The 20,589-nt window shown below is 43.1% G+C and overlaps 1 protein-coding gene and 1 long non-coding RNA gene across 3 annotated transcripts in view; one reads left to right on the forward strand and one right to left on the reverse strand.

Moving 5' to 3' along the window:
• Positions 1–8,619, reverse strand: part of LOC138937091 (transcription factor Sox-19b) — a 28,446-nt gene extending 19,827 nt beyond the window's left edge. Inside the window, exons 1-2 of the mRNA XM_070303012.1 lie at positions 8,237–8,619; positions 4,821–5,092 (exon numbers count right to left, since the gene is read on the reverse strand). Coding sequence (XP_070159113.1) covers positions 4,821–5,092; positions 8,237–8,241 — 277 coding nt within the window. The 5' untranslated portion in view covers positions 8,242–8,619. The remainder of the gene's footprint in view (positions 1–4,820; positions 5,093–8,236) is intronic.
• Positions 1–20,589, forward strand: part of LOC138937410 (uncharacterized) — a 171,977-nt gene that overhangs the window by 27,987 nt on the left and 123,401 nt on the right. The gene's annotated exons all lie outside the window — the stretch shown is intronic.

Consider the following 20,589-nt stretch of genomic DNA (forward strand, 5'->3'; position numbering starts at 1 on the left):
AAATTTATTTAAATATTTAATTGAAATTCTAAAGAAAAAGAAACAATATCTAATATTTACTAATTCTGCAATGATTTATTGTTTAATTATATCTTTCAATTAGAAGCTTAGATCGCAAAAGATTCTTCGTACTTAATCGCTTGTAATTCAAAGATCATTGGAAATTATGAAGTTTTAAGTAAACAAAACTCCGCGAAGGCACTTTACTCCTGCGCGTCTCCTTCCTTAATCTTTCTCAATCCTTTTCGCGCGAAGCTTGTCGCGGAATTCACTCGAGGAAACAGATTTTGCTCATGAGTCTCGAAGTGGAGCAGAGAATCCTGGCCCCTTTGTGATACAAAGAGCGACTGGTGGGCGGTTCAAAGTAGTGACGGAGGCTTTTAAGGGAGCGGAAAAGCTTCAAGCCCGGCGATCATTTTTAATCATGACCGTGAGAGGGGAGGGAAAAAACGCGGAGATGCGCGTACGTGTACCTGAACGCGTTTTATATATATATATATATATATATATATATATATATCGCCTTTGTCGCAACGAGCGTCATTGTCCTCGCGATTCTATAGGTGAACGTGCAGCGTCGGAAGGTTCTCCGCGAATTATTTATTTCCCCTCGCAGATTCCGCGAGCCAACGGTTCGGATCTACTTTCATGAGAGTTAGCGGTAATATCTTTTCTTTCGATATTAGTATTTGGTGTATCTTCACATTTATAGCTGCTGTTTCTCGCAAAGCCATCGGCAAGTCAAGTTCGAATGTCATTATCGTTCCAAGGATCTTTGCATTTTTCTTAATTATTCTGACGTTCATTTTTTACACGTTGATATTAAATAAAATAACAATAATAATGTGTAAAAAATGATATATAAGTCGTATAGAATATCAATAGAAATTTAGGCCTTTTTTTAATATTTAGATTTATTAACGCAAAGGCGATAAATAAAATAAATCGCGTTTCATTATTTATTTATTTTTTTATTTTTTTTGCTTAAAGCGTAGAAATTAATTTTGAGCAACGCTGTTTTAAATATTTTCGGTAGAGAATCGCTGTTATTTTCCGAGATTGGTGTCACGGATGGTTTCGCGAATCAACGTTCATTGTTTAAAGAGTTAAACTGAATTGTCTTTTAGGACTGTAAGATGGGCATTCTGTTTCCGAGAGGATTGCAAGACCGAGGCAAGATCGTTCTTTTAACGCGATCGAAAGAAGTTGATGCCTTTCCTCTTCAAGGCTTTGGCAAAAGCGGCAGAAATACTTCATTACGATGAAAGCTTCTCCCGGAGTCTCCTCTTCTCCAAATCCCGCGCTCTCCCTACCTCTTCTCTCTCATATGTTTATACACCCTTTATTCCTCTCTCGGTTCCATCCTCTTTGTTAAGTTCTCTCTCTCTCGAGGGTGTTTGCATCGTGTGTAAATTTTTTTTTTTTTTTTTTTTTACGTCGCAACATTGTGTCAGAGGTAGCTTTAAGAGAGGAAGAGAAAGACTATCTAAGTGAAATCTCATTTCAATTCTTGTGGCAAGACTATGGAACTAATGATAGAAAAATTAATAGAACTGTGGGATGAAAAATATAGGATCATTTCTAAAGATTTCAAGATTAATATTTTCGCAATAATAATTCCTTTATAATCATCAGCATCTCATCAATAGTCTTTATATTATAATTCTTGCTAAATTTTTAGATAGTCTATATATTGGGTTGAGTAAAAAGTCATTGCGTATTTTTGCAACAGATGGCATTAGTTCAGTTTTGGCAGTACTAGAGTCATTCACACATATGTTTGTCATATATCGTTTAACAGCTGACGGTTTAAGCTTCATTCTAAAAAAAAAATTGAGCGATTTGGTTGAGTTTTGGAGATTTTACAACAAGTTGAAGATGGAAGACCAAACTGTGCATTTTCGCCATATTTTACTGTTTTACTTCCGTAAAGGGAAGAAAGCGCGTCAAGCTTGTGAAAAATTGCGTAAAGTTTACGGTGACGATGCTCTATAAGAACGTCAGTGCCAAAACTGGTCCAAGAAATTTCGCGCTGGTGATTTTGATCTCAAAGATGCTCCTCGGTCAGGAAGGCCCACCGAGGTTGATGACGACAAAATAAAGGCATTGATCAAGTCAAACCCACGTTACACGACACGAGAGATTGCAGAAACATTGAAGATCAGTCAAAAAAGTGTTCACGTCCACCTAAAGAAGCTGGGATACGTAAGCAAGCTCGATATTTGGATTCCTTATGAACTCAAAGAAGTTCATTTGACGGCGCGTATAAACATCTGCGATATGCTCATGAAACGTGAAGAAAACGATCCTTTTTTGAAACGAATGATAACTGGTGATGAGAAGTGGATTGTTTACAACAATGTGGAACGCAAACGGTCTTGGTCCCGACGTGATGATTCGCCTCAAACGACTTCAAAAGCAGAACTTCATCAGAGGAAGGTTATGCTCTCAGTGTGGTGGGATTGGAAGGATGTGGTGTTTTTTGAGCTCCTACCAAGGAACCGAACAATCAATTCGGATGTGTATTGTCGGCAATTGGACAGTTTGAACGAATCTGTCATCCAGAAACGTCCGGAGCTCGTCAATCGTAAAGGAGTTGTGTTCCATCATGACAACGCGAGATCACACACATCTTTGGTGACTCGTCAAAAATTATTGGAGCTTGGACTTCCACTTGTTTCGCTCTCTTCAAAATTTCTTGCGTGGAATAACGTTAAATTCAGATGAGGCGGTAAATCAGCATCTTGTTCAGTTTTTCGCCAATAAAGACAGGTCCTTCTACGAACGGGGAATTACGAAGCTCACCGAAAGATGGCAAAAGGTCATCGAACAAAACGGAAAATATATCTGATCTTTGTTCTTTATATAAATAAATGACTTTGAAAAACATACAAAAAATACGCAATGACTTTTTACTCAACCCAATATAAAGAAATAATATATTATTAAATTTATTAGAATATTATTAATAGTATATTAATTATAGTATATCATTGAAATCTCTGGTTAAAATAATTTTGTGAATCTTTTACTCTCAATCTTACTTCTACATCATTTTTCCATCCTGATCTTTCTATCTCGATCGAAATTGCCATCATCCTCGAAACGCTTAAGCCATTTGTTCGAGTGGAATCTTGAAGACGAGAGGGAAAGGGGCAAGGTTCGGACGAGCAACTTGCACAACGGGAACGTTACAGCGAGGACCAATAACTAGATTAGCTCTAAGCGTCTCCCGACAGAGCACTCACTTTAAAGAACCCCTTTCTCGTCCCATGCGCCGCGATTATTCCCTTCAGGATCCGCGCCCTTAAACGTTCTCCGAACGTCGTGAAACGTGGCAAATTGCCGGCTCCGAAGATAAACCCGCGAATCGCCATCTACTAATTGATGCAATAAAACTGGAGGCTGCTTTTTATCGCACTTTTGGACAGGAATTATTTTAACCACCCCTCGCGTCCCGACGACGCGAAGTTTCTACCCCTGGAGGAGGGAGGCTTCTGTCACTTATTTTAGGACTCGAGTGTCAAATTTGAATTAAAGAAAAAAAAAATCAAGAATCAAAATCTGAAGAATCACGGAATTAAAGTTCGAGAGATTTTGAAAAATTCGCACAATTCATTCGAGAATCTAGAAATCAAAAAGTTACGGAAAACACCAGGATTTAACATTTAAAGAACTTTCGAGAGATCATTGCTTCCGAAATACAATAGAAACCGATATTCGACAGATTTATAATCTTATAAATCTTTTCCCTCGCTACCAGCATCTTAGCATTCATGTAACCAATCGAAGACGGCATTCTTCCGGATACCTTTGTCGTCGGGAAAAAAGGGAAACGTCACATTCCACGCGCCCGCCCGCTAAATTCCGATCACCGTATTGAGAAAGAGAGAGAGAGAGCGGAGTTTTTTGTCTGTCGCCTTATATGCGTAGGAGTTTCGCGAGGAAGAAAGGAAAGGGACAAAATTCGCGACCGTAGTGTTGCAACGTAGCGTGTATCGTTCGAAAATATTCTCGGCGGCGAAAGAACGACGGAAAAGTGTCGCGCCGACAAAAGACGAAACGCGGAGGAAGAAACGTAGGAGAATAAAGATGGTCTGGATGGGGGGGAGGGAGGGTAGGAAGATGGAAAATAGAAAGGGGGTGGTACATCGAAGGTTCGAGCGTGCGCATCATTTTTACCGGGGGGGGGGGGAGGAAGGTGGCAGAGGAAGAGGAGAAAGGAGGAGGAGACGCTTCCCTTATTCGTCGTCGCCGGGGAAACGAAAAATAGGGGTTAGAGGGTGCGAGACGAGGAGAAAATGACAGATAAAGGAGCTCGAGGGAATTGCGGAAGATCCTTTGTTGATCTCGACTGTGAGGTATTTAACAGAAATACTAGACAAAAAATCTCTCTCTCTCTCTCTCTCTCTCTTCGTCGACGCTAAATTACGCGACATGTGCGCGAATAAAAAAAAATAAAAAAAAATGAAAAAAAAACCATGGAAGAGAATATATGTATATATATCGCGAATGAAATTGTATTATATTTCGCTAAACGTTTTCGCAAAACGACAGATACGCGATCATCATTATATCTTGAAAGATTGTCTTTATTAAAAAAAAAAAAAGATAAAATTAATTAAGAAAAAAAAACTTAATTGACAGTCCGTAGTCACTCACGCTTTCGTTATAGAATAAAATCAATATCGTTCACTCTTAAATTGACACGTAAATCCGTTAGATATTCAACATAAAAATTTAATACTCCATACTTTTTAACAAGAAAACATAAATTTTTCAACTTTGAATTATTTTAAAAATGTGACATTTTCGCTCACCGAGTCGTTTGGAGATTTCGCTGTTGTGCATCTTGGGATTTTCTTGAGCAATCTTCCGTCGCTGTAGCCGTGACCAGACCATGAAGGCGTTCATGGGCCGTTTAATATGCTCGACTTGCACCTTCTTGCCACCGGGGCCGAGCGGGCTGTTGAGGCCGACCCCCATAGGACCGACACCGACACCGGCACCACCCGGTGGCGATGCTCCCGTCATGCCCTGCATACTACGCAGGGTCTCCGTGAAGGAGCCGTCGCACATGTTGCCGCCGGCTCTGTAATTAAAGACAGCTACCAATTAGCGACCCCTGTTAGCCCCGGTCAATCCAGGGATCACGCGTTAATCCCGCGGGGGCTTAAGAATGTTCGATTAAGATCGGGGAGAATAATCGAAGCTGTCACTAAGTGGCTCTTATTTTAAATACCCTTTTTTTTTTATCGAGAATAATCGCCGATTGAGGTTCAAAATTTTTTTCACAGGGCAAGAAATATTAATCGGCATTATATATAATTGTGCGTATTAGATGTTAATTTTTCTTAATACATTATTCCTTTTCCAATGTTTATAACTAGTATCTATCTTCGAAATTTTTTAAACGAATTAAAAATTTTGCGCCTCGTTAATTTTATGAGCGATGAAGAATTTTTACTATCCTGTAGTCTGATGATACAAAAAATGGTAAATAGATTTTCAGCGATATAACTTCTCTCCTTTTAAAAAATTCGAATACTTTAAATAACAAAAAATATATATCTTTCACGATAATTATCACATCAGCAAGCGACACACGCGCGTCACTTTCTCATTCTCTTGCTATCTCTCGTGCGAGCAAATTATGAGAGCCAAGCAGATTCTCAATCGGCGAACCGCAACTGTATCATCGTAAAAGCTTCGTGGGGGAGGGGGGTCGAACGAGACGAGGGCGGACCCTTTTCTCGCAGCGTCGACGGCACATAATTGCTTATTCGTTTGCTCCGCAATTCATAAGCAAATTAATCTTATCCTTTTCTTCGCCATCAAAGCCATTAACCAATCTCGGCGCGTTACGTGCGTTCTTCATCCTCTACTCTAAACGTCATCCCTGCGGCAAAGGGTGCGCCAAACGACTCACTTCCCTCCCTCACTCACTCTTTTCCTCTTCTCTCTCAATCTCTCTTTCTCTCTGTCTCCCTTCTTCTTACCCCGACAATTCTAGCTTCTCGAACTAATACAATTATCGTGTTGAATCTCCTTGAGCGTTCGTTAAAAAAAACTTGTAGTGCTCGGAGGGTCTAAAGAGAGAGGGGGAGCGGTAGTTACGATTTTGTAAGACCCGGGTCGGCCCCCGTGCGGAGGAGGTGGGGAACAACGAGAGAGCGAATGCCACCCTCGAGTGTCATTCAGGACGGATTAATAGATACGTCGGTTAGACGAAGTTGCAAGGGGTGGAACAACCCGTCATCATCGTGGTGTTTGGGGTGCTCTCTGAGAATACTCCTCCCTTTCTCTCTCTCTCTCTTTCTTTCTTTCTCTGTCCTTCTCTTGGGGGTAGCTCACTGAGACCGAGAAGATGCTGGAAGTAATGGCTGTTGACAACCCAAGCGACGGGGGATTAGGAAGTGCTAATTGAATGTTTAGGTACGGGTCACCGATAGAGAGCCGGGGATGCACAGCAAGCCGCAATTTATTGCCTATTTTGACAATAGAGCGTTTAGTGGAAAAACTTTGCACGTAATATATAAACGATCCAAAGAGATTGCTGTCTCGTCGCGTTTATTTGTGGAAAAACAAAATCTTACACAGGTAATACATAAACGATCGAAAGTTTGCTGCTTCGCGATGATTAGTATGAAATTTGACGCACAATATTGTGTTAGACCTGCTTCTCCGTTTACATTTTATAAAATATTCCAATGAATTTAGCGCAAACGTGAATTATTAAATTTGTGTTTCAGGAATTTATAAGTTGAACGATCGAACTTTATCATGAGAAATTTTATAATTCGTAGAGAGATGTCATGTAATTAAACCTTTTCTTTAAGTTATTAATTATACGTGATATAATTGAAGTAAATAAAGTTTCTAAGCTTGAATTAATTAATCCCTTGATTTAAGCAAACGGTGTTTATTTTGCAGCGAAGGATCTTTTTTTGGATGCTGTAAATTACACGCGCGATTGTTTTAAAATCTGCTTTTATTTATAGATAAATTAAAGAAGATTTAATTAAAGACAATTGATTAATAAGAATGGATGAAAATTTTATCTCTTTAACACGAAAGAGCTAACAATATAATTGTCAATCCTAAAAGAAAGATAAATTGTAATCTAAGACTTTGATAAGACTGTATAATCTTGGACTTTGATTACTCGCATAACTTTTCATGTTATTAATATTGATAAAATTTCAAGATAGTCATTTTGCATAAAATTTTCAATATATTTCATGATATTGATGTTAAACATAGGATTGATATATCTTTAAAAATATTAAAAGTATGTCAATTACACGATAGATTATTTTCACTTTTTTTGATTAATTAAGTTTATGACGTTGGACATTTAAAGCGACATATAATTAATATAAGATATATAATTTTATAATCGTTAACAATATTAATCAGTAATAAAAATCTAACAAAATTGAGATGATCAAAGTAGCTGTTAGCATACATCATTTTATTATAACAAATACGCCGATTCTAATGTTCTTTAATAAATTCTTTTTTTACTTAGATATAATTTATAGACGCTATTAAAAAAATACGAATATATATATATAATTTCTATTTAAAGATATTATCATTGATATTTCCATGATTTAAATCGTTATTGTTACAATGGTGTTTCTTTAAGGGTTTTGTATGTACAATAGCTTTATTATATTATGCATTTTTAGAATGTTATTTTCAGAGTTATAGATTAATTTTTACTGTATTAAAGTCACTCAGTGTTGTAAATTAAACATGGATGTTTTCTTGATGATTAAGAATATACGATGCGACGGTTTTCACTATTCAAGTCACGAGTATATGTATATAATTGCACAACACAAACTATATTATATTTTCTAGTTTAAAAAAATATCAAAATTTTGTACTCAAAAAGTAATGATAAAATTCACTCTCTGATCTGTGGGAAGATGTTTTATTCAACTGATCAAGCTCATTGTCAATAAAATATAAGCAACTTATGTTGAAAAAATTTGTTCTCCTAATTTGACACATAAAGCTCTTCCGGTGGAACAAACACGTGATTTTGTGTTTATGACATTACGATAGCCTTGATTCTATGAAACGTTCGATTTGTCAAGAGAGATTTTGATGTTGACGTTAAACTTTTAGGCCACTTTCGTGAAAGATTCGAGAAAACTTCAACCCTAAAATCACTCTCTCCGATCCTAATCGTACTCTCGCTCATTCCTTTTTCTCATGAACTCACCTCATAAAGTGGCCGGCGGCCCGTTGGTGCAAATCCAGCTCAATTTTGCTGCCGTGATTGAGACTTTCGTCTCGCGAAGCTTAACAACTTAATCACAAGGTGAACGCGACAATATTTGGGGGAAAGGGTCACTGCACTGCTTTAATTGGTCATGCACATGATTAGATCAGGGTCCTCGATTCACTGTCATGTCACACCTGGTCCCAGTTCTTCTGTCAGTTCTCTCGTACATTGCGATCGTCACGCGACACGATACTGATACTCGACTTCGTCCTGTTGACGTTTAGACTCGCGACACGTTTTCGTTCGCCGATTCTGAATCTGTGGTGGTCGCGACGGTAAGAGACGGAGAGACTGGCACTGGCTCGGTCCTATCTCGCGGCTGTCAGTTTTGGAATGCCAACGGGTCCGTGGATCGGATCTGAGTCAGTGGCGTTCACGAGACCCCCTCTCTTGTACGCACGTTCGCGTGACCATGGTAACCGACTGGTATCAGCCAATGGTACATTCTGGGAGGCGGTCGCATCGCGCGGTGGAAGCATTCTCGGTATTCTGATTGGCCTGAGTGGCAAAATTGTCAATAAAGGCCAGTAAGGTCGGTTACATGTACGGTCGGTCCGTTTCTCGGCTTGTCTCTCTTTGGCTACGTGCGCCGATCTTTCTCTATGGGCCTGCGTCGTGTAATCACGAGGTGCCACGAGGCATCCCTTGGACGCGAAAAACATCCCCTCTCGCCAAACGATAATCGTGCTCCAAGTGTTCGGAAATCATTTTCTCGTTTTATCGGTTAACGTCTTCGGGATTTGTCCCTAGAAGAGTTTCCGAGAAGATTCAACAAGTTGAAAATGATAAGGCAAACATAGGAAGTTGCATATACTGGGGATACCATATCCATCTCACCAATACTATTAATAATATCGTCATAAGAATTAATAATTTTTCAGACTAATAATTTATCAGACATTTTTACGTATGATATTAAATTTACGCAACTTATCTTGTTCTATTAATTTTTAAAAAAGATTCCTTCGCGTCCAAGTTACATCCCGAATTTAAATCTAGATCGAATCGAAAGTACAAGTCGATAGGATGAAAAGAGAGATGGAAGATGAAAAACAGAGAGAGAGAAAAGAGCTCTGTAACTGTTCTGTTGCCACCACCCCCACTTTCACAGACGAACCCAGCCCATGGAGAGGTGGGAGACAGGGAGGATCATGAAGAAGGTTGGACGAAGGCGGAATGGTGGGTGCTAGTATCAAGACTTGAATTCGAGAGAACGCTGGCTAAGAATGGAAATAAGAAAGCGACTTCCCCCCTTTCGATACGAACCAGGCTCTACCATGCTTTCCTTCCCCGTATATTTCCCCTACCTTTATTCTACATTCTCTCGCTCTCTCTCTCTCTCTCTCTCTCTCTCTCTCTCTCTCTCTTTCTCTCCTTCGTCAATTCTGTATTCGCATTTATTCTGGTAGGACATTGTATTCGTTTCACAACGCAACAAAATGGTAGCTCTCGCCGTTTTGCTCTTTTTTTTTTTGCGGAGGGAATTTTCGCGCGACGGGGGTACATTGAGGCAGAAAGGCTTTCTTCGCTAGCGAGTTAACCCTTTGCGAGCACTCCGCTCCGGCAATGGCGTCGCGCTTCGTGGCTGTGACAATAATTGAAGTGGAAAAGGTTGAAAGCTAAACCGGAATGGGTCACGGGTGCTTCTTTCTGGTAACTTAACTGCAATAGTTCGCACAATGAAGATGACTATGCGTCGAAAGACATCGAGAAATTGTTGGGCAGATAAATTTCTGTTTCCAATTATAATAAAGGCTTAATCAGCGTTGCGTTGTTGTATTCAATCACGCTGTTTTGAAAGAAGTAATTATTTAATAAAATAATGTGTATTTTAAGGTTTAAAGTTATAAAAATTAATCAAAAGTTTTAAATATTCTAACTTTGCGCTTCTCCAAAAGCTGCAAAATATTGAGATTATAGAGATATATAATTTCGAAATTTTTATATATATATAAAGCGTTTAAAATGTTAAATTTCCATAAAAGCAAACTTTTACTTTCAAACTAGATAGTCGAAAAGAAATATAAAGTTTATAATACTTTGGGTAAAAAATACCTTATTTTTTATTTTTGATTCTCCCTTTCAAATTGCATTAAATTTTAAGTGTTACATTAAATGTGAGCATTAACTTTATGTTATAATTGGGTCGATATACCACTCTTGCGATTTGTTGTTATCCAAGGATATAAAGAGCGCAATTCCGAATTGATCGTCCTGCGAAATGGCAGGAGAGGATAATAACGGCATTGCAAAGTGACATCGATTGCGAGCATATTTATGGAGCCATATTTTCTATGTGGACACTCGATTCCATCCTTTATGGCCCATTGAACGTCTCTTGTTTATTCCCAAGTGCCAATAAGGGTACTTGGTCGAAGGGGATGATCGAGTTTGGATATCGCCTCGTCACTAATGTGGTCGATTTGCCAACCCCACGCTTTCTTTCCATCTACGTAGTCCGTAGAGTAACTACATTGATTGATAACACTAATAATTTATCTTCGCAATCTGCGCGTGCTATCTGTAAAGATTGAATGTTGATGTTCGCAAATTAATTATAGTTTAATATACAATGTCTTGTTTTAGAACAACATTTATAATTGAGAAGTAATTGTTAAAATTATCTGGATACAGTTTCGAGATTCTTGGATTATTTTCGAAATGACCAATTTAATTTGCGAAAAGTCATTAACTTTTTAATGTCAGATCGGCACGCTTCGAATGTCCTTCTTCGAACTGATTAAGAAAATGAGTCGGTCGGAGCCCGGGAAGAACAGGAAGGGCGCGAGGTGTTTATCCCGAAGGAGATTTATTCCCTCGGCGCGACCAGGACGTGCGCGACACGCACGTGCTAGAATCGTCGCACGCGTCGCCGAACACGCAGCGTATGAATATCTAATGCACCCCGTCCACAATTAAATTCGGACAATATGTTTTGTTTCGGGAGGGAGGCCGAGAGACGCGCCACCCTCGAGGTCGTACCTCGAGGGGTTCCTGATCGCCCCGGACCGGGGGCAGAGGGTCCCTCACCCCTCGGGTTCTTCGCTGAATAACGCCCCGAGTGTAAATCTCGGCTGCGCGAGTGAAAGATACGCCGCGTCGTTTGACAGGCGATAATTTCTCCCGATTAGAGTGATGCCTGCGGTTCTCCGACAGCAAGTCCCCATCCGATATTACTTACCCGACTAAAGATGTTAACGGGTAATGAAATATTTGCCGAAGAGCTATGAAAAGGAGACGGTTGGGTTCTTGAAAAAAATACAAAACTGGTTCTCTCTCCATAGTTTTCTCTCTCTAAAGTTTCTCATTTAAGTTTTATCATCCGAACTTGCGGATTGCGTGTGAAAATATAATTTTGATCTTCTTGCATTTTGTTTGGCAAAAATTTAACGCTCTTGTAAGTATTGGAGGCTGTCTCCGCGATTTATCTGTGATAATTTGGCTAGTATACAAACCAATATCATTATCACTGAAACTTTAGGAACGATGCCTATCGTTCTTAAGCGAATCCGAACATTCGGGCTCGTGTTGCAGCCGAGCCAGCCACAAATAATTAATAACTGCGAAGCGCGACAAATCCCAGAACATTGACGGCGTGTACTAGACGATGGAACAAAACTGAACAGGGGTCAGAGAGACAGAGAAAGAGAGAGAGAGAGAGAGAGAGAGAGAGAGAGAGAGAGAGAGAGAGAAGAGGAGGGAGAAGAGCTAATGCCCGGCTAATGCTCGCGGTAAGCCCTTTAAAAGGTTCCGGGGACGGGCAGGATCCGTTCCACCACCTACTTACATGCGAATTTGCACCTACAAAAGGGTCCCGGCTCCATACGATTGTTCGTTAAATTGTGCCGAGATCATCCTGCGGCTAAATAAGAGCCTCGGTAAGCGAATCGATGCACCGGAAGAGAGTGATGGCTTTGTTCGCGTGTTTCGTGCAACCGGTCCTTTAATTGGTCATTACATGGAGAAAATATTGAGACAAAGTTGACAGTATGATAAATGTATATTGTATCTTAATAACAACGCGAGATATTTATATACAAGAAAATGCAAAGAGAGAGAGACAGAGAGAGAGAGAGAGAGAGAGAGACAGGATTGATGATAAAACATATGCAACTCGTGTATCGAAAATGGCCGAATTCAGAGGCGACGCGCGACGAAAAATTCGCAGGAATGAATAAGAATCGTATAGACGAAGGAGATGGGCTATTCTGTAAAGAAGGCTTCCGGCGGAAATAGGCTTAATTTCGCGGAGGAATTGAGAGACGGACCCTTGCCGTGGACCATTGCCGCGTATGAATGTACCCTGCGTCGGCGATCGGTAGCCGTCCTGTAAAGGGATCCCGGGGGATCCCGACGCGCGAATCCCGAATTCGGAGCTTATCCGGGATTTCTTTCCTACGGCCTACTATGTGTTCGCGCGTGTCCGCTCGTCGGGAATACACGACGGAGGATACACCTGCGAGGATAATGCCTCCTTTAACGGCGCAACGGTGCGTAGGATCCCGCCGCACTCTCAACCGAATGATCCTCTTCGTGGCGCTTTTGTTTGTCCCTGCACGATATCATGACAGGGTGTATCAATTGGGCACAATGCTCATTGACCAGTTGAAAATGAGACCCTTTGATTGGTCAGTCATGCCGGGTCCCAAATGGTGCACACAAATTTTTGTGTTAATTTACCATAATATGGATATATTAAATGGTAGGTTGGATAAGTTAATTTTTTTTAAAGTTGAAATTAAAGTTTTTTTTTTTTTTTTTTTTAAATTAAGTTTAAGGTTAACTGGCAAAATTTTCTATCCAACAACAAGTCGACACATCCGACAAACTTGTTGTACCGCAAACAAAATATTCCCATTACGATCCAATCATATTCACACAGATTTTAATATTGATGAATTATTTTAATTAAACACAAAATATATTAATAATATATTATTTAATATTTCAATACAAAATAAATGCAAACTTCATGATAATTTGAAATAAATTTTGTGTAAAAGCAACGTATTTTTAATAATAAAATTACCTTCGAAAAATGTTGTAGTCAAATTTTTCGCGTTAATTTCACATAATATGAAGATCGTGTTAATATTTCAACATAAAATGGTTGCGTCCAATTGCACTGTGTCCAAATGAACCTCTCCCCTAACGAGAAACTTGGGGAGGATCTTTTCTCTTTCTCTCTATTGAATCTTCGAAAATTTTCAAAATTGTTGAAGTTAGTTTTGTGTTTTCGATACTATGTAAAACGCGAACTGTGTCTCTCGAGTATCTCGGTGACAAATCGCAGAGAATCGTCTACTCCCGGCGGCGAAACGCGCAAATCACCGAGGATCGGCGACACTCACGCGTCGTCGAATTGATAGATGAGAATGCGAGAGGACACACGGAATACACCGTCGGTTGGTATTCCCAGCGTGCAATAGGCAGCGGGAGTCTCTAAGCTTTTAGCCCGGGCAAATAAATCGCGGCTTGCGAGAAAACCGGCATTCGCGGATAAATCCTCACGCTTTCCAATGCGCCATCGAATGTCCCTCCCCCTCCCGCCACGTTCCCCCCTGGTGTCGCAACATTTCGTTCTGACGTGTGCCGTTTACCCCGAAAGAGAAACTCATCACGCAGACATCTTCGATCCAACAATAGAGAGAGAGAGAGAGAGCCCTGAGATTCTTTGTTTCTTGGAAAAAAAATTTGATAATATTTTATTTGAGAGAAATAAAATTATTGTTCAACGAAGAGGGTACGAATAGAGTTGATCGCGCGCGGAAGTAATTTTTTCCCGATCCTCCGGAATATTTCTTTTTATTTTTTTTTTCGCGCTCGAGTAAAGTCGAAGGAGTCTGCGCTATATCATTTAGCGGAGCACAATAGACGGGGCCGTCCGGTATACAATTGTCCGATACATTTTTCCCACAATGGTAGACTGGAGGAAAGAAAGGGAGTCGGTCTCCGAGTCAGTCGATCGCCAATTGACTGACGTTATCCGGCAATCTTTCAGATTAGGAGGATCGGAAAAGACCGGGCGTGTGGATATACGTTGTCTTGGCCTTTATTCGTAGGAACGAGGCTATCGCTCGGCTATCGTAATACGATGCCGTCGATGCGAGGGGCGAGCAGATCCCTCTCGAGTATTTACTCGACGAAATCGATTATGACAGCGAACGTCCGTTGCACGACTGTCGATCCTATCGCTCATTAATTTTTGTCAAGGAAGAGTATGACTTTATATCTTGCAAATGGTAAAGATTCCTGTGAAAAGCTTCCACGATTGCCTTCCACCTTATTATGCAAGAAATAACGAATTTTTTTTTGTTTATAAAGAATTGTTCCGCATTTAAATTACTTTTAGGAACGATCGATGTATGTTTGAGGATTTTCTTTACATCGGGATAAAGCACTTTATACCTTAAACTCAAATTAATCGAGAGACGTATGAACTTTTCCAAGATGCTTCAATTCTCACCATTAGACGTAGAAACTGGTAAAAAAAATTCGATCTATATATATATATACTGGGTGGCCCATTTTAATCCATCCAGTCGAATATCTCAAAAATCAAGCCCGGAAGAGAAAAATGTTTCAGACGAAAGTTGTTTGGTTTCGAGGGGGCCATAAGATGGTATCATTGGTTTGACCTTGAAGAGTCATTTGAAGGTCACGTGAAGGTCAACTTTAAAATCTTAAATGGAAACCCCCATTTTTTATTTAGTATTCTTGTAGCTTGCCTCGAGAGCTTTCCAAAATACTATAATAAACTATTTTTTTACTCAGTACTTTTTGAGTTATTTTATATTTTAATCTGACATCTTTTGATATAAAAAATTAAATATCTCATAAAATAGTTAGTTTTTGATAATCTTACCGTAATACTTTTATGTACAGAATAATGATACAAATCAATTAGTATAAAAAATAATAGTTTTTAAAAAAATTATTTACGATGTATTTTTTTAAACAATTATTTGTGTTTTTTTTTTTTACACTAATTGATTTGTCTCATTATTCTGTAGATAAAAGTATTACGGTAAGATTATCGAAAACTGAATATTTTATGAGATATTTAATTTTTTATATCAAAAGATGTCAGATTAAAATATAAAATAACTCAAGAAGTATTGAATAAAAAAATAGTTTATTATAGTGTTTCGGAAAGCTCTCGATGTCAGCTGCAAGAATACTAAATACAAAATGGGGGTTTCTATTTAAGATTTTAAAGTTGACCTCACATGACCTTCAAATGATTTTCCAAGGTCAAATCATTGTCACCATCTTATGGGCCCCTTGAAGCCACACAACTTTTGTTTGAAACATTTTTCTCTTCCGGGCTTGGTTTTTGAGATATTCGACTGGATGGATTAAAATACATGCTGGCAGGTTTCTACACCATCAACGAAACCCCCACTGGCTCTGGCGACCCGTATGGTCTGCGCCGTGCAGCTTTGGGTGTTATTCGTTCAATTCGTGACAATGGACTGCGCATTGATCTTGGTGCCCTGCTGCTGCAGGCCGCCAGGCCTTTCGCAGACATGGCGGGCGACAAGACCTCTTTGGAAGATCTGGAAGCCTTCTTCACGGACCGCCTTAAAGTGCAGCTTCGCAATGAGGGCAAGCGCCACGACGTGCTGGATGCCACGCTTGCCGTAACAGCGCCGCGTGAAAGCGCCAGCCTGTTCAGCAAACACCTGGATGGTGACCTTGTGCGCCTTCTGGGCCGTGTTGATGCGCTGTCTGAAATGATGGAGACGGCGGAAGGACGCAATCTGCTGGCAGCCTATCGTCGAGCGGCCAATATCCTGCGTATTGAGAACAAAAAGGATGGCCCCCATACAGGCGCTGCTGATCCAGCCCTGTTCCAGCAGGAAGAAGAACGTGCGCTCGACAGTGTCCTGAAAGAAAACCAGCCTGCTCTGGAAACTGCGCTGAAGGCTGATGATTTCACTGAAGCCATGAAACGCCTCGCCCCGCTGCGCCCGGTGATGGACAGCTTCTTTGAAGCCGTGACCGTAAACGCAGAGGCCCCGGAACTGCGGGTCAATCGTCTGCGCCTTCTGGCGGCCTTCCGCGACAGTGCGCGCATGGTGGCAGAGTTCAGCAAAATCGAAGGTTAAAATCCTTCTGAATAGATAAATCCAGAAACGGCGGGAAAGCACCCAAGCTCTTCCGCCGTTTTTTGTAGAGGATTTAAAGGCTGCCAGTTTCAGCAGGCATCCTGTTACAAACGCCACCTGCACCATACAGACACAGAGAGGCGCTAAAATTTATGAGGGCGCTCACTGGCTCTTCTTCCTGCCCTGACCCAATAAATGCGTCTTGCAGGCTTCACAACCCTCCAATGACAAAGTTTTGAGGATGCGCCGATACCTGCGCCAAAGAAAGTGACCTTCTGAGACAGCCCCTGACAAGCCCTGTCTGAAAGTCCACTTTTCATGGTTTCTCTGCTGTGGGCCCTTATGGGATTTTCCCAACCAATCCTCTTAACCCTCCGGTACCGGACACGCGTCAGGCCCTATACGTCATCTTACGATTTCGCAGAGCCCTGTGTTTTTTCAGTCTCTCCCTCTCAGTTCTAGAGCCCAGAGATTACTCATTCTCCCACGCTTTGGGCGGAGGAAAGTGCCAGAAGGAAGAAGCGGGAGGCACCGTCTCTAGGTTTTCAGCCCTCTGAAAACAGCAATTTAGCGCTGAACCCAATAAACAGCAGGCCGGTCATACGATCCAGCCGCCGCACCACGACGGGGCGCGAAAGGAACTTACCCAGCGGCACGGTCATCAGCACCAAGAGACCTAGCCAGATGAAGTTCATCACCACTTGGAGTGCGGTCAAAATCAGCGCAAATCCGGCTTCATTGACATGCGGCGGGATAAATTGCGGGAAGAATGTAATCGCAAAAACGCCAATCTTGGGATTCAGCAAATCCGTTAGCACACCGCGCCTAAAAGCAGGCCAGAAAGGGTCATAGTCTTCCTCTCCCTCCTCCTCACTTTGCGCCATCGCTTCCTGGCTCTGGGCATGTGCTTTTTTGGCTTTACGCTTTGAGGCGGTCAGATCTGTGCGAGGATGCACCAGCAGATTGATACCCAGCCAAGTCAGATAGGCGGCACCTGCACATTTTACAGCCAGAAAACCGACACTGGACGCTTTCAACAAAGCTGTGATGCCAAATGCAGTGGCACAGCCCCAGATACTCAACCCCAGACAAATCCCCAGCACGGCACCGAGTCCTGCTTTGCGCCCTTCTGTTGTGGCTGTGCGCAGGGTCATGACCGTATCCAGCCCCGGCGTAAGAGTCAGCAAGCCTGCCGCAAGGGAGAAAGCCAGAAGAGGCAAAAGAAACTGGTGCATGGACGAAGCCGAATTCAGGTCATGAAAAGAGAAATCCAACCTACCATAACGCGCCAAAGCAGGGTCTGTCAGGTGCGGTTTCTACAGAGCAGCCGTGTTCATACAACGAAGCTGAACAGCTTATTTGAGTAAAACATTGCAGTCCCGCAACACTTAGCCTGACAAGCCAAATGTATAAAAAACGTGTCAAAGATTTAGAGACTGTTTCAAAAGTCTCTTAAGGCTGTGTGCCGCAAAGAGTGCGGGTGCTTCCCAAAGAAATGCAGGTTTCCCCCCTCCTTGTTTCGCATGGCATGGCAAGCCTGCTGGGCGGAGAAGCCAAAAAATGGGAACGGGGACTTATGAAACAGTCTCTTAGAAAGACCGTGCGGAACCGTTACTTGTAGAGCTTTCCGGGCGTGTCGGTTTCATTCCGGTGCACCCATGTCGAAAGCAGCAGACCAAAGCCAAACATCATGGTCAGCATGGCTGAACCGCCATAGGAAATGAGCGGAAGGGGCACGCCACCAACCGGGATTGCGCCCATCACCATGGACAAATTCACCGCGCAATACAGGAAGAAATCCATGGAGATGCCCAACGCCAACAACTGCCCAAAACGGTTGCGGCAACGCAGGGACATCAACATTCCGGCCACGGTCACCAGTCCCAGCAATGTGATGACCGTCATGCCGCCTGCATAGCCCCACTCTTCACCAATCATGGTGAAAATGAAATCTGTCTGCTTTTCCGGCAAAAAGTTTAACTGCCCCTGACTGCCGTGCAGATAGCCCTCGCCCCACATCCCCCCAGAGCCAAGAGCAATTTTGGATTGCAGAATGTTGTATCCGGCCCCGAGCGGGTCATGCTCGGGATGCAGGAAGGTATCGATCCGTGCCTTCTGATAGTCATGGAGATGGGCATAAACGAAATCACCCAGAAACGGCACGGGCGCGACCAGCAGAATAATCTGCCACCAGCGCATCCCCGCAGCAAAAATAATACTCGCCCCAATCACCCCCACAATCGTGGCTGTGCCGAGATTGGGTTCTTTCAGAATCAAGACCATGGGCAGCAGGGTTAAGAGAGCTGGCACAATCAGGTGCAGAGGATTGCCCAGCTTGCGCCGTCCGACCCGGTGAAACCATGTGGCCAGCATCAACACCAAAGCAATTTTGGCAAATTCTGAAGGCTGAAACTGGAAGCCTGCCAGATTGATCCACCGTTCTGCCCCCTTGCCCACATGGCCCATTTTCAGCACCAGAGTCAGCAAGCCTATGGCAAAGAGATAGACAGGAACGGCCATGAGACGCAGCACGCGCGGACTGACCAGCGCCACGGCAATCATCATAATCAGCCCAAAACCAAAACGAATGGCTTGAGGCTGAGCAAAAGCCCGGGCCGACCCACCCCCGGCCGAATAAAGCGCCACATAGCCCACGCCCGCCAAGGCGCATACCAGCAGCACAAACGCCCAGTTCACCTGCCACAGACGAGAAAACATGCGCAGATTCGGTTCAGAGCGCAGCAGACGCTGCACCGCTCTGGGGATCGTTTCATCCTGCATGGGGGTCTCCAGTGTTTTCTCCAGGCCCCTGACTTCTCACAGCGTTCAGGAGAAGAAAGGCGTGGAAACTTGGGCGCTTAGTGCAGGCCAGATGTGTCGTCAGCCCGCGCCACAACGCCTCGCGTCAAGGGCGTGCGGCTGGCTGGGTCGCGCAAAAGCGTGTCTGTCATGATTTGTCCGGCCAGAGGCGCGGCTTCAGCAGCACCGGCATTGCCGTGTTCTACAATAACGGAGACAGCATAGCGGGGATTGTCATACGGCGCGTAGCAAATGAACAAAGCATGAGGACGGTATTCCCACGGCAAATTCATGGAATTAAAATGTCCACTTTCACGCATGGCCCGCGACACACGGCGTACCTGCGCAGACCCTGTTTTTCCGGCCATTTGCACACCCGGAATTGAAAGGCGGGCTTTGGGGCCTGAACCATGAGGTTCATTCACCACCGCATACATGCCGCCGCGCACAGCATTGAGATGAGACTCACTAAAGAGCAAATCTGACGCCTCTGGTTGCGGCAACATGCGATCTTCTACAGAGCGCAAGAGATGCGGCCGGGTGGGACGGCCCGTGGCGATGCTGGAAACATAGCTCGCCAAGGCCAGAGGGGTGACCTGCACAAAGCCCTGTCCAATGCCCGCATTAACCGTATCGCCCGCATTCCAATGATGCCCATGGGCCTGCCGCCATTCTGGAGTGGGAATCACGCCAGCACGCGCATGCGGAAGTTCAATGGCGAGTTTCGTGCCAAGACCCAGCGCATGAGAGGCTTTCTCAATCGCTTCCATGCCGCATTTACGGGCCACCTGGTAGAAATACACATCGCAGGAATATTTCAGGGCTTCATGCAGATTGATGGAACCGTGGCCGTATTTGTTCCAGCAATGGAAACGCACACCCCCAAGATCATAATGACCGGGACAGTTGTAGCGGTCGGAGGGGGAAAGCGCACCGGAGGACAAAGCGCCCAAGGCCACCGCAGGCTTGAACGTGGAACCGGGGGGATAAAGTCCCGACACAGCCTTATCCACCAAAGGGGTGCGCGGATCTTCGTTCCACGCTTTCCATTGCGCGTGAGAAACGCCGGAATCAAACAGGGTCGGGTCAAAGGAAGGGGTGCTGACCAGTGCCATCACTTCCCCATTGCGGCAATCCATCACCACCGCACTGGCCACACGTTCTCCCAAACGGTCACGCACCTGCTTTTGCAACACGGAATCCAGCGTCAGGCCCAACCGGCTGCCGGGCACACCATCAATCTGGTCCAGTTCGCCAATCACACGCCCGACAGCATTGACTTCCATTTCCACAGAGCCGGGCTGGCCGTGCAGCAGATCTTCCTGGGTCTGTTCCAGACCTGCACGCCCGACCCAGTACTCTGCGTTGATACCACTGCTT

Source organism: Polyergus mexicanus, unplaced genomic scaffold, assembly GCF_030449975.1.
Source record: "Polyergus mexicanus isolate NDT 795.1 unplaced genomic scaffold, iyPolMexi1.0 SCAF_10, whole genome shotgun sequence".
Classification (NCBI taxonomy): domain Eukaryota; kingdom Metazoa; phylum Arthropoda; class Insecta; order Hymenoptera; family Formicidae; genus Polyergus; species Polyergus mexicanus.